The following is a 15,258-nucleotide window of genomic DNA, read 5'->3' on the forward strand; positions in this document are numbered from 1 at the left end:
ACACTGGACTGTATTTGAGGCACTTCAGTGTGTTTTTACTTGGGTGGTGATGGATCAAAGTCTAGTTATATTATGTAAGAACTTGATAAACATTCTTCTCTTTCATTGAATATATTGTTTTCGTAGCTTGTTCTCGGTTTTTGAATGACCAATTTAACAATGATAAAATAAAGCATACAGTTATATATTGTATATTTCTCAATCCATGTGTGTAAGCTAACGCTTTAATAATCTTTTCTATTTTGGATACTTCAAAATAGCCATACCGTGTACTCAACCCAGCCATGCTCTGGGCAGTCTTGTGTCGTACCACACTGACATGCCAGCATGGCAATTGTTCTGCGGAACCGTCTTAAAAAAAAAAAAAAAAAAAAAGAACTACACTTCCCAGTGAGCCCTGCGAGCTGTACTTGCAGCCGCCGAGGGAGGAGCTCACGAAAGTAGAAGCGTTGTGTGTGTGGGCGTGTGGGTGTGTGTGCGCTCGACGACAGGCAGTGAGGTTGATAGGGACATAGGAGAGGAGTGGGGGCTGAGGACGGCTAACGCTGGACTTTAGATTTTTTTTTTTTTTGTTAACTTACTGTTCTTTTGTATTCCTTTGGCTGGGATGGTGTCGCGTCAGACGTGTAACACTGCTGGCTGCTGTGCGACGAGACGGTTCAGACAAAATGCTAAGACTTCAGCATTAAGATGCCGCGGATCAGAGAGTAAGAGTCCCCTGGTAGTGGAAGCTGTATAGGGTATGTCCGCAGCGCACAGACTATATCACACGAATGATATATTAATAGTACGACTACAATAAGAATGACTGTTCGAATGACTGTCGAGCTGAAGAAGATAGCGAGAAGAAATATTTACAATTAATAACACTGAATGCTTTACTGGAGACAAAGGCAGTGCCGCAGATCAAAAGCATTCAATAAAACCTATCCCAAAAGAACAATTGCAAGATGTTTCGTCGCGGCTTCAACCGCTGGGTATGTATTGTACGACTGCCTGTGTGTCCCTTTGCTGTATTTCTGACATATACGGTGCACACATTTGTATCAATAATATAATACCGTTGTGTATAAATACCGCAACACGTGTGAGAACTCGGGCCAGAAACCAGCGGAAGACTTTAACGTAGTGTAGTGTTCGACCCAATGTATTATTATTATTATTATTATTAATAATATTAATAATAATAATAATAATAATAATAATAATAATAATAATTACATGTTAAACAGGGTGTGTATCGGATCACTCCACAGCCATGTCCACATCAGTACATGCGTGTCAGAAACATTGCAGTTTAACAATAGTCTGATAATAGAGGACGTCTTTATTTCAGAGAGCATATTGCGTTTCTGTGAATGTGTATATATATATATGCACACACACACAGAGAATGTGCACCGCTGTCAGTAGGCGAGGTTCATGATTCTCGTCAGTCGAGTCGTAACACAGCACTACTAGTCTATACCGCAATCTTATTGCCGGTACTTCTGCTTGGCTTCACAGAATGCAGAGAAACAGGCGCGGCATTTTTTTCCGAGGAGTGTTTCCAGATAATATTTTTCATTTCCTTAGCAAACCACAATAATAGATATGCTCTCCCAGCGCTGGTGTGTATTTTACTGCACAATTCCACTCGTAGTGGTCTCTATACACCGACCAGCACTTATGTACAGACTAATTCCATCCGTTCCTGCTACTGTAGCCTCGTAGTACTCCACACAGAGTCAGAACAGCATACTTCGAACCGCTCTTGTGGCGTTAGGTGTGAGCTCATGCATGCACAACGTATAGGGTTTAGTTTTATGTGCATGGGGTATGCATTTACCCAGAACTATCACGTCGTGTGCTTGTGTGGGGACTTTTGATGCACACAAGGAATTTACCTGATAGTAACCACATATTGCTGTGCTATGGGGTGGGTAGACTTGGGCACGCCAGTAATCTGTAAACAGTCCTAGGCACTCTGCTAACAGGGCGCCTGTCACAGATCACATTGGAGTTACTTGATCTGCTATTAATGTTATTATACACTTACATGCTGTGGCAGCAGCCGAGAAGTGTGCCTGTTTCTCTTAAGGAACTCAAACAGTGGTTCTGGCAGAACAGTTTTTTCAACTCATCCTTATGTTCTGTTGTACAACTGGAACAAAAAAAGCATTGGTTAACCGTGTGAGCCCTGACCAGTAAGAAACCAGGAGCCTACATGCGTGTTTCCAGTTCCTAAATATGGGAGGACGAAGTCACCCAGACTCATAGCCATTTTGGATCTGGATAGCCATATTTGAATTACTATTTGACTGACTTTAACCAATAATGAAAACATTTAACAATTATTTTTTTTTTTTTTTTTTAAATAACTAAGTAGGTATTCTACCACAGGTGGATGCTGAAATGTGATTTAAAAAATGCTCTCAGCAATCTCTTGAACAAAAGTTGGACGAACTAGTTCCTAACAACAAGACAGTCTTTTAATACAATGGAAAAAGTGACAAGTGAAAATCTGGTTTGGATAGTGTTGTTTTAAGGGGTAAATGGAAAAGTTATGGTTTTAAACACATAAGAAAAACATAGGAGTATTGTGTGTGTTGCTAAATCCAGCAGCAGGGTACCCATTGGACTTCAATTCTTCACTCGGTTTACTATTTAGAATTTCTAGTCTGGAATGTTGGTTTTAATTCCTCTGTATTTTTACTGACTCGCTTTGTTGCCCCTTATTCGATAGCTTGCTGAAAGCACTTGAAATATAGTCTACATCATTAGACAGCTTGCCTTCCCTTCTGATTGTTAATGATTGCATTTATGGTGCTAGAACTGAACAAAAACAATTATGAAGCTCCTTGTGTGCTTTTCCCATATTGCTTTAACAGCACTGCTGTATTCAGTTCAGATTACTGAGTGTAATACAGCTGTAAATTATTATTTTTTGCTCGGTCAGCTACTCTGAGACACTGCAATGCCTGTGTCATCATGGATTCTATAAATCATAACTCATGTTAGGGAGCCAGTGCAGCGCATTATTGTCATTCAGAAGAGCTGTGAGCTGCCAGGGCTGTGAGCTAGGCAGTGCCAGTGCAGGAGGGAAGGCATGAGTTACTATGGCAATAGTCAGTAACCACAGGGTTGCAGGCTCACACAATTGTCTGCTACATGCCCCGTTGTGGACATGCACATCGTGTCCTTGCAGAAGTCCGGGTTTGGTATTATGCAATGTAGGGTATCACGCTACCCCACGGCTCTATCTATAGCTGTAAAAAAAAAGAGGGATGGATTTTGTTGCCTATTTTGGTTACAGTCTTAATTGGAAAATAATATAATGAATAATCATTTTTACTACTGCTTGAGGCAACGGATAGGATAATAACATTTCAGTAAAATAAATATCCAGATAACTAGTTATTCTTGTTAGGTGGGCTGTTATGTGTTACTGTGCTACAGTAACATGGGCTTGTTCTACAGTAGTTTGCATTGCAGGCATTTCTGACAATATTGTAAACACCTGTCTGAGTTTGTATCGCAGCAATTTGAAACCAGAATTTTTGACGAGGAAGCAAATTGTGATGTACCGTGCTGTACACTGCTTGTCATGTGACAATATGGATAGACCAGAATCCAATACTTGCTGATCTAAGCCTTGGCAAACACACTGAGAAACCCTTATGCTTTTCAGACCTGCCCTTATCTCCAGGACATGTTGTTGCTGTTTTTGATGTTTTGATCCACATGTCCTTGGTCACTCATGTCCTGGGGGAATGCTGTGCAATTCACTCCAGTCTGCTTCCCCTTGTAGTATAGTTCATCTTCAGATCGGTCCTTTATTGGTAAGCAAAAAAGTTTCACACAAGCCAACGAATCCTGATAACAGAAACAAAGAATAATGACTTTCATCCATTCATTTGTTTGCCTGTATTTTACGACCGTTCCTCCCTGCATTCAGACCCTCCCCACCGCCTACACCAGAGCAGGAATACTCTCCCCTTCTCTGGAGGGCTGAAGATGAAAGGCGTGCTGCCTGAGGAGTGAATGAGAAGTGGCTGGAGGAATTTATTAATAGGAGGTGTGTAGAGTAGGACCGGCCTGTCAAGGCTGTGTGACTACAGGGAGCCACAGACCACTCCTCTCGCTCTCTTAGAGAGACTTCACATGTTTTATTGTTTAAGACTAGTCCTAGTGCCAGTGCTGTAAATGCAGGCAACTCGCACTGTGTAAGTTGTATTTTGATAGGCTGCTGTGGGGGTCTAGAAATGGTTTTAAAGTGCTTGAAGAAATCCTGTATTCAGTTTTTTCTTGTTTGTGTACGTGTACGTGTGTGTGTGTGTGTGAGCGTGAGAGCGTGTGTGAGTGACCCACCCACCCTGCAGGTAAGAGGCTGTTTTACCATATTTCAACAGATACCAGTCTGCATGCAAAACAGGTGTTGTCAAGTCAATATGAATCATTCAGCTTGCATCTCTTATAGTGCTCCTGTAGCACAAATCTGGCTTCATTATATTCTGCTGGGGAGCACTGGCTGAGCTCCTCAACAGGAGAGCTATGGGACCCACTTACTAACTTTCTAAAACTGATTTTACTGCTCTCAATCCCATCAGCGCAAGAGCTGAGCAGCTGACCTGAATTTTGTCAAATCCTGCTGAAACAGGATAGACATGACTGATATCCCCACAGTGAGCGAGCGTGTGAACCAGTGAGTGAGAGAAGGCAGGCCAGATGGAGTTAAGGGACAGCTGTCTGAGAGCGCTTGGGTTGGTTCTCCTTGTGGGAAGCCTGCTACATTGTAAGGTCTCTCTAGCGCTGGCGCTAAGCACCTGGGGCGAATAATCTCTGTGTCTGAGCAGGAGAACAGCTATAAACAAAAATAATAATAAAAAAAAATCACCCACAGAGTTTTTTTTATTAAATTCTCCACTTTATTAGTATTTTGACACACACTATACATTGGGCCCCATACTCACTTTGTTCCAGTTGTATGGAGTTCAGGTAGGCTGCAGGAGAGAGGGCTTACCCTGTCCAAGTTCACTGAATCCTGGAAAGACGTGTTGAGAATGAATCCTCTAAATCCTTCCTGGCACCGTGCTTGATTCCCTGGAGCTCTGTCACTGCTGAGCTGCTGGTCAGACAGGGTTAAACAAACACCACACAGCACACTATATAGGTGCTATATATATATATATATATATATATATATATATATATATATATATATATATATATATATATATATATATACACACACACACACACACACACACACAAACAGTTGCAGTGTCTTTTAAGAGCCTTTATGTTTTAATAGAGATGACAACACTCCTAGACAAAGCCATACAGAGGTATCTTGATTGCTGTGATCATGGCACGCTATTTGGTTAAGAAATATGTTTGTATGTAAATGTGCATAATTACAACTGCGGGTGATCTGCTATTAGCTGAAGGAATCTGAACCTGTGAACCAGCCAGAGTTTAGCCAGAGTTCTTCAGAACACCAAACGACAGGAACCTCAGCCAGGTGTTTGGGATCCCCTGCACGTGCACAGGTATGCCAGCCTCTCACTGGTATTTTACTGGAGTCTGGCTGTGGCAGTGGAGCTGACATAAACGCTGCCACTCCAGTGCAAAGTAAATATTTACAGCAGGAGCTGTGTGAGTTTAAACACAGAGTTGCTGCAACAGCGTTAGGGTTCTGTGGGTGAGGCTAATTGCTTAGTGAAGTTAAACTGCAATGAGTATAGAATATCTTTTTACTATTGTCATGAGTTTCAATGAAGAGCGCCACGAGCCAGTTACAGTAGCGGTGTCCTTTCACTTGTGCTGTCATTGTAGAGACTCATTCAGATCCTGTTGGAACCAGTGGCAAAGAACCAGTCTAGAGATAACCTGAATGCTGTTAATTGCGCGGTTACACGTCACGCATCTCAGGAACTATTCCGCAGAGAGAGTTCAAAGCAAAAGCATTGGAAACCTCTTTAAGTGCAGGTGCATTTTCTCATTGGCGATTCATTATCTTCACTAGGGCTTTTTGTATTATTTTTGTATAATGTCAAATTATTGTGACATCAGGTTTTTTTTTTTTTAAGGTAGGGAAGCTTCGGTCATCTGTACTGTATGTCTTCTCAACTACTTTCCGAATCATACTTTAACACATCAGCCCCACTGTGTGATGTGTGGAGCCAAAACCTGAAATGCACTGCACTGATTAAGGTGACCTTTGACCTGGAATTATCCACTGTACTGTCGGTCATTTTAACTGCAAAAATAACTCTCGTCTTGGAGCTTCAATCAGAAACAAGCCCCAAGTTGGTCAACTGGTTTGCAACAAAGGTACCCTTTATTTTTTTAAGCTAAAGTTTTATTGAATTGCAGATTCAGCACCCCGCCCCTTTTCAAACAGCTCTGTCTTTTACTGTCAAGACATATGTAGTTTAAACAGTTTGTAAGTCAGTTCAAGATTACATGACCACATTTGAATCTCATAAGACTTTCTCTGCAACAGTTTCAAAGGCATCCTGAGATATGCAGGGAGCTTCAGTTTGCGGTTTGAAACGTGGTCAAACCATAGGATCTTTGTGAACTAGAAAACTGACATGTACATGTGCACAACTGTCCCTAAAAATCAGTTCCTCAAATGAGCTGAACCCTTACTTGGGTCTTTTGAAGGAGCACAACACAGATCTTGTAGGTGTCGGTTGTTGCTGGCATGACCAAAAAATGAATAAAGAAAAGCGTATCAGTCCCTTGCTTCCATAAGAACACACATTCCTCAGAGTAGATGTGTTTAACTTTTCTTTTTGTCCTTGGGAGTATCTAGAGACAAAACCAGCACTGTTTAATTACTTCCATGTGAACCCATTGTATGTGGTGTTAGTTAGTGTTGCATCGTGGAGTGTGTGGCATTACCAAGCTAAACCAGGGTAACCGGTTTATTTCACCTCTGAGCGTCTCTATGTGAAGGAGGGATGTTTTCATTGCTGTTCTGGAACTTGTCTGACAGCTGTGTGTTCACACAGGGCTGGCCTGGACTTGCTGCCTGTAGAACTGTCAGCGTCTCGGCTGACATGAAAACCAGTTTAGCACTTTAATGTGATACTTATTTTCATTGATAGTTTTGCTCGTCCCTTGACTCAGAATTGGTGGGAGATGTATGTCTTGCGCCATGCTTCAGTGACTCAATGCAAACATCACATCTTGATGAAAATGCAAATGTTCGTGGAGGAAACACGAAAAAGCTGTTTTTGTAGGTCAGACCATGAATCTTTTATTAGTGTTGTACTGGCCCCAGCGGAGCACCCCTACTGTCCACATGCCGATATGAGAAATAACGTTTCATGCAACAGGAATATAAACTAAGGTTTCAGATTGATGTCTGTCCTATTGTGAACACGACATCAGGCATAATTCTGACAGATTCAGCATCCCATTGCAGTTCGAGTGAAAGTTTTTTACCAAGGTTTTATTTTATATATATATATATATATATATATATATATATATATATATATATATATATATATATATATATATATATATAGATAGATAGATAGATAGATAGATAGATATACCCACACACTGTATTATCAGTCTGTTCCTTCACACACTGTCAGCAGCATGCTGCCTGGTGATAACCTATTGAAAGTATTGTTGTGTGTCAGTGTGCCAGCAGCTATTATAACCGTGCGAATGAGACCTGTCTGTCTGCAGGGTACACAAGGACTCTGAAGTGAGATGCTGCTGTATCTCGCCGAGGCTTATCCTGGTAAAACATGTTTTAAAGTTCAATAAAGCAATGCACCATTGCCCTGTTTTTCAAGTTCACGGGACAGGTATACAAATCTCTTGCTTTAGTTTCTTTTCCTAAAAAGAGGTCCAAGGAAAAGTACAAAATAAACAAACAAAATAAAAAATTCCTTCTCTTATCACAGTGTGTGTGCTGTGGTTGATTCCTCTGCCTTTTTGTGTTGTCCGGAGTTAACTCAGGACTCACCACAAAGTAATTTCTTAAATGTTTTCAGGACCTTTTTAAAGACACTTATAACATCTGAGTCACAGCGTCCTTGTACTGTGTGTCAGGGTTCTCAATGTGAAGAGTGCCCTTTATGACAGCATGACCTAATCTCCTGAAATTGTTAATAATGCAGTTTGCGTGAGGTGATTAGGGCTGATACAAGTTCATTGGCAACATTAATGAAGTGGTTTTTCAGGTTAGTGAAGCCGCTCCTGGAGTATTGTTGAAACTGTGTTCCCAGGGTCCTCTCAAAACACGGGCAATGGAAGGTATCCATCAAGCTTGCAGGGGTGTGTAACTGGTTTGTTGTTTTCTAGCACTGCTTGAAATAGTGCAGGGTTCCAGACCACGGGGAAATGTTGATATTTTATCTTCATCACTTATTTCTCTCCATTCTTCTAAATTTAGGGAAGTGTTTAAACTCGTTCTGCTTCCTGCTGTATGAATGCTGGATTGTTAGAAACTGGAAGAACTTTTACTTGGTTGTTTGCTGATTTTATACAGAAAACCCAACACAGACAATTATATACAGTAAGACCTCATGGATGGAAATAAGACTCCTATTGCAAAGCATTCCTGCTTTTACTATGAGTGAGACACACCTGAGCTTGTTACCTATACACTGTGGCTAATAAAGCTTGTAGTAAAACCTGGAATGGGGGGAAACTGCTATGCAGTAGGAGTCTTATTTCCACCCCTGGAACTGGGTTCAGCATTGTTCTTAAGTCCCTATTACAATAAATCTGAAGGTCTTATCCGATCCCTGAAATTACTGCCAGGCAGTTAGGCTGTAGACCATTTTGCAGGCAAAAAAAAGGCAAATACATTGAAGTGCCCTGCAAGACAAAGAGCTTGCCTCCTACAGTGTACGTGGTTCTTGAAGAGCAGACGTGGAGTAGAGAGTTCTAATGGTGGCACCGATTGTGGATACATAGGAGGGCACCAGTCTCTAGTGCTGTCAGTCCTTGTGCCTCAGACCTGCCTGTGCTTTATAATCATGCTGCCCTGCAGGGAAACTCACTTCTAAACACCTGGCCTGAAGACCGCCTGCAGTAAGATGCCATCTGCTTTAACAGATCATTTGTTTTGGCAAATGAACCAGTCAAGGAGGAGCTGGCATTCATTTACATCTCCTGTAAAAAGAATGGGTTAAGAGGCAGTGGCAGGAGATTGTAAAAAGCACGCGCTGTGTTCAGAGTACAGAGAGCGCTGTGCTGCTGTAGGGAATACATGTAGGCACTAGTGAGCAGGGGGACTAGCTTCGGGCTGCTGTGGTGCAGTGAGATCTTCACCTCACTTCAGTCTTATTATAAACAAACAGAACACCAGCTGAGTTAACCTGTCAACACCAAGTTAAACCGGCACCCTGTAATTAAAACACATCGTTTAGTTGTGTGTGTGTGTGTGTGTGTGTGTGTGTGTGTGTGTGAGATTCATTTTGGTGCTCATGAAAATTGGCAGCGCTAGAGTCTGAAGTCCTCTTAATTTACTAAGCATGCACAGTAGCACAAGCAGTGCCAGTGCAGGCTGCACGCCATTCTGCATGAAAGGATGTAGATGTGCCTCCCATTTGAGACTGGCTAGGGTGGTGGAGAATTTGCTGTGCTCTTTAAACGGAAACGTGCAAGTGACAGGTTTGGTGTCGTACTGGAACAGCTGGATCATCACGGGAACGGGCGTGAGAAGGAAGTGCCAGGACAGTGTGTGTGTGGTTTTTTCAGATTGTCAGCTATGTTTTTGTTCTGTGCGCTTTGTTTTTAAATAAGTTGCAGAAGTGCAGGGTAGATTTCATCTCTTCAGATATGTTTCCGTGCAGAACTGTTTAGTGTGTCTGTTTCCATTTCTGATAAGACTACAGTAGCAGCGAGGCGGTCTTTGTGAATCATTGTGTGAACGGCCTTCAAGTGTTCACAGTGCTCCCTGTGTCATCTCCCTGTCTCCCCCTCATACGTGCTCAGAAACTCTGTCCCCTCAGCAGGTAAATGAATAACTTTGAGAGCAATTGAGAATGTGTACTTTGTTCATAATTGGTAGAAATTTCTCTTTATAGTGGGTTCAGTGATCAAACTCGCTGTTCATTGCAATTTTGAAAAATTAAAAATGTGCACCAACTGAACACCAAGTTGAATTCTGTTTGTAAAATGTTTAAATCTGGATTGATGGTAGGTCTGAGTTCCTGCACTGAACTTCAGAGGAATAGTACATCAGTACCAACTGCCTTCGTGGTTAAAGCTGAGTGACTAGAAAGGAGTGGCATATTGGTTAGGGCTGAGGAGGCAGTGTGACTTGGTGGTTAGACCTGAGGGGAAGCAGTGTGACCATTAGTTAGAGCTGAGGGATTAGGAGGCATTGTGACCAATGGTTTCTCATGAACTAACTCAACATTGTACTTCCTTGCTAGCCTGTGCATCACTTTCACAAATGGTTTATTGGATCATAAATAATGACAATATTATGGTTTTCAGTTCATGCAGATTAAAACAGTCGCTGAGAGGAACCACTAGATGCGTGTTGTTGAACTACACTCAATTATTCCACTGTTGAATTGTTAACCATTGAGCTGGCAGGCCTCTGTATGCAAAGCCATTGTAAGCATAAGTGCTTTAAGACAATGCCAGGTGTGAAACACCCCATATACGAGTGGTCCTTATCATCCAGCAGCCCCAAGATGGCCCCCTTGTTATCACCAGTTAAACAGTACACTTGCTTTGTCTAGACTAGACCACCCTTAACACCAGAGCGTTTGTGACCTGCAGGCCTGCTGATGCAGCGGTATGATTACGAGCCCTGTTGTCCCCAGCAGTGTTGTACAGTAGTTAGGCATACTGATGTGGCCCTCCACATATTTTCTGTGAGGACATGGGCTATAGGCAGTACACGCTGTGTTATGTAGGGAACACTTGGAAGCAACTGGCATTTGTGGAGATTTCTCCACACGCCGTTGAAATATCTGATAGGGTGCCTGCAGCGAGGCGAGTGTCACTCTGTTTATCAGGGATTAGCCTCTGATCTGAGCGGTGGAGCTGAAAAGTTCCCTTTAATTCCCTGTGAAACAATGGCAGGCTGCTCCATGGATTTGATTTGACAGCCTCTGAGCTTGATGGTAGTGTCAGAAAGTAATTTCCTGACCAAACAAGGACTAGATTTTACTTTAGAACAGATCATTCATGATTAGTCTGACATCACCTTCCTGTCTGCAGAGGAACCAGGTGTGTGTGTGTGTGTGTGTGTGTGTGTGTGTGTGTGTGTGTGTGTGGGGGGGGGGGGGGGGGGGGAACTAAACAAAATAGAGATGTATTTTAAGTGTTTTTTTTTTTATTTTCTCCAAGCTTGATGCTCAAGACTGTTGTTTTTTTTTTTTTTCTTCCATTATAAAACTCCCGACGCTCAGCGAGGTCCCGGGACCTGTTCACCCCAAATTCTCAAGCGTCTTTAACGTCATGTTGGGGTGAAACCATTCGAAATCGGGGAATTCACTACTTTATGTGATGCTTACAAAAAGCCCTATGTGGTGTAGTCTCTTGAAGTCCACTAAATGGTTATTGAATGATTAAACATTTCAGTTACGGCGTGCATGGATGTAACAATCAGTTAAATCTTATTGCACGTCACACAATGTAGCCTCACATGTAATCATGACCTGCATAATGTGATGCGTGAACATTTTCAGTGGGTGATTAGAAAGTGTCCATGCTGGCTGTCCCCTGACAGGATGCAGCGTTTGTGAACGTGTCGATGATTTTTAAAAATCAAATTCAGTCGTAGAGTAACTGTTGCGGTCATGTGCTGTACATCGTGTGTTCTGTAACCTCGATGGAAAGGGTTTGACTCTCCGGTCAAGCAGCAGTGCAAATAATCAGAGATAAGAAATCTGGAAAGGAGTAACGTCGGCCCGTCCCATCTGAAATGAGGGTAGCAATATGTGCACATTAACTTTTGCACTTGAAAATAATGAATGCACATTTTATACTATTGATTAGGCTCCTATGCTACTGCTGAAAAAAAAAAAAAAACCTGTAAATTTTGTATTTCTGAAAGTAGTCCCTTTTTAACAAGGCAATATAAATGGAGGTTGTGCTGTTGCATTGCATCAGTACGGCACTGTACCGTTAGGCTTGGCAAAGGCTGTGATTCACTGCAGTGTTACTGTTATTATAATAAGCATGATGACTTTCTCTTTGTCTTGGCACTACATTAAAAAAACATGAAGGATAATAAGAGGCTTGTTTGTGCATTTCGTGGACGGGACAGAGTCTTTTGGGGGGGGGGGGGGGGGGGGGCTTTTTTTATGCCGACTGGAGTTTCAACAGTTTGTGCTGTCGTCAAAACTCTTTGTTATTGTAGTGGGTAATAGGGAACTACTGCAGTGCGTAGAGCAAAGCTGGGCTGTGTTGAGCACAGTTCCTGCCTGTCTGCCTGCCTGCCAGCTAATACAGTAATAAGAGAACAGGACTCGTGTGTGCAAGAGGGGTTGCAGTGTTAAGCTTATTAGCCTACTTTTGATGTCTAAGAAGGCATTCTAGGCAGCAGGAGTCTTCACTGTAGTTTAATGCACAATTTAATATTTGAACAGGATGAACCAAAATAATGTACAAAACACTATTCACTATATATAATGTGCTTTCCTCAGGGGCAAGTGCATGGTACTGTGTGCAGCACGCTGTTAAACTGTGAAAGCATGCAATAAACTGGCGTCAAGCAAAGCTATTGAGCGGGGGTGCGGTATGCAGATTTGCCCGGTTTACAGTAACCTGCTGCGCTGAAGAAAGCGGTTGTTTCTGCTGTAGCTCTGATTCCTACAGTAGCAATGTCAAAGGGCTGTCTAAAAAATGAAAATGGAAGCTTTCGGGCTTGTTCTAAAGTCAATGCTTCATCACTCTACATTAGTGTGCGCGAGACATGCCAAGCTGCCTCTCTGAGGTTTGCTGGGCTATGTGGATGCTGTAATAGTATACTGTCTCAAGAACTGAGACGCGGTGCTTCTCTGTTGTGATCTTTCTGCAATGCAGTTGCAGTTGCTGGACTGCCCTGCCTGATAACCCTGCACCCTCCTGTGTAGTAATACTGTACGAAATGCTTGGGACCGCTCTGTTAGCTCCTCTATACAATGTTAGCACCAGGCCCTAATCTTATGTAGCTGCCTCTGTAGCAAATGAGTTACAAACCCACAAACGAACAGTAAACGCCAGCTGGAGAGCATAGCTGCACAGAACAGCATACAATCCTTTTCTGAAACAAAAAAAAAAATGAATGGATTTTCCGACAAGCGAATAACAACAGCCAAGGCTTGGAAAATTCTTATCTGCTGTAGTTCCCAGTGCCTTAACATTTACAGGAAGTGCGCTGGAGCTTTTCCAAGAGAAAAAAAACAAACAAAAAAAAAACCCCTTGAACTTTGAGTAAATTGACCCAGATGAAAAGCAGCTGTTGTGACCAGAATGTGGCGCTAGGCTCTGTGGATCAGCGCGGTGGGCACTGCACCCTCTGATCAGGAGTCCGTGGCGCTTCACCCGTGGCATTGACACTGGGGGGGTCACTTCATTAATCCAGTAATACCCCCAATACTCTTGGGTGTGGAGTTCTCAAGATAATCGCTGCTTTTCTCCTTACAATAGGGAAGCAGAATTTGCATTGAAGGAAAAAACTAATTTGCTTGCACATTGAATGTATTTGACAGTGCATTAAATTATCTTGATCTATGCATGAGTACAAATGCCAGGAAACCAACCAGCAAGGGTGCATACTGGCTGGCAGTTATTGTGTTGTGCTTGCTTGCCTACACACACACACTTACTTTTTATTTTTATCTGTAGTTCTTTGCTGTATTTAGTAGGGATTAATACAACAGTATGTAGTCCCAGTATCTAAGACATACTGTACTATACATGCCAGTTGCTGACCATTAAATAATGTTGTGTTGACTCTGCAGTGCGGAGGGGACGAAAAGAGAGTGGACAGCAGGACCATCTACGTTGGACACCGGCGCTGTCCCGGCACAAACACACACCCCCCCCTCAAATTCTGTGACAACAGGATAATTTCCTCCAAGGTTAGTAACTTCCCGTCCTCCCCCAGTCCCTACACTGGCTCCCAGTTCCTCAGTAGCCACGAGAGCCACCCTGCCTCCCAGTCTCATATCTCCAGCCACTGATTGTCTCCTTGAAGGTCAGGGCACTGATGAGTTTAAATGTAGACGTTGCAGAAGTGCTGTTTTTGATTAACTTTGTAACGGCTGAGTTTGTGTTTGTATCCATCGCTGCGCTGATGAATGAGGCTGCTGTGGAAGTGTGAGGGGAGGATCCTGGATTTATTGAGGAGCGGTTGATCAATGGTGTCCGGCACTCCTGTGTAAACAACTCTAATGACTCGGAGCCAGTCCTTTTATTGCCTGTGCTAGGACTTGCCTAATACCCTACGTTCCCTTTGCCTTTCATTTAGTCAGCCACTGTGGCTAAAGCAACTTAACATTTTTCAGCCACACTGGAAAAGCCACTTAACAATTCTGTAAACAAGTTTAGCATACTGTTTCACAAGGCAAAAAGACGTGAATTGTATTTGAAAACACGTAGATATTTAAATGCCAGACCCTACCCTTTACAGTACACGCAAACAGTATATTTAAAGGGCACTATAACTCTGATTCCCATTTAATAAATGCCAAGCTTTGTCCTACATGAAAAAAAAAAAAACATCATTACATATTTCTTAAATTCTGAATAGGTTTGCAGAGATATTCCTGTACTGCATAATCCTTCACATTATTTTGACTGTGACGTGGTTTTCTTTCCACTGCAGGACAGTGCTATTAGTGTATGTTAATATTAATGCCTACCAGACCAACCGCAGCTCTAGGTACACAAGCTTGTACTAATGTGATTAATAATGTTAGTAGGCTTATACAGCCACTACTGTGTTTAAAAAAAAAAAAAAAAAGTTTTATTTTTTTTACCGTGTTCTTTCACCTGTGACTACTGACAGTAATATTACACCGATTCTGACGTTAAAACTCAATATATCATAGTGAGACGAATCCTTCTTTTTAAAATAAGAAATGTGTTTATTTTTTTTAATTCAGTTTCGAGTCCGCTCTGTTACTGTTTCCAAAATATATTTCAACACGTTTTAAAGAGATCACAAACAACGGAAAAAAAAACCCCCAAAAAAACAAAACAACTAAGCTGTGATCTTTTGAAGCTGCGTGTTGACATCTGTGAAAATGTTCTTTCGGCACCAGTGGGTATGTTTGAAACCATGACTTCTTC

At 42.1% G+C, this 15,258-nt stretch overlaps 1 protein-coding gene across 3 annotated transcripts in view; it reads left to right on the top strand.

The window, feature by feature from the left end:
- The first annotated feature begins 486 nt into the window (after positions 1–486).
- LOC121318857 (phospholipid-transporting ATPase 11C-like) overlaps positions 487–15,258 on the top strand; it is a 35,780-nt gene continuing 21,008 nt past the window's right edge. For all 3 annotated transcript variants that reach the window (XM_041255981.1, XM_041255983.1, XM_041255982.1), the window contains exons 1-2: positions 487–977; positions 13,926–14,045. In XM_041255981.1, coding sequence (XP_041111915.1) covers positions 951–977; positions 13,926–14,045 — 147 coding nt within the window. In that variant the 5' untranslated portion in view covers positions 487–950. The remainder of the gene's footprint in view (positions 978–13,925; positions 14,046–15,258) is intronic.

The sequence above is a fragment of the Polyodon spathula genome, chromosome 7, assembly GCF_017654505.1.
Source record: "Polyodon spathula isolate WHYD16114869_AA chromosome 7, ASM1765450v1, whole genome shotgun sequence".
Taxonomy (NCBI): Eukaryota; Metazoa; Chordata; class Actinopteri; order Acipenseriformes; family Polyodontidae; genus Polyodon; species Polyodon spathula.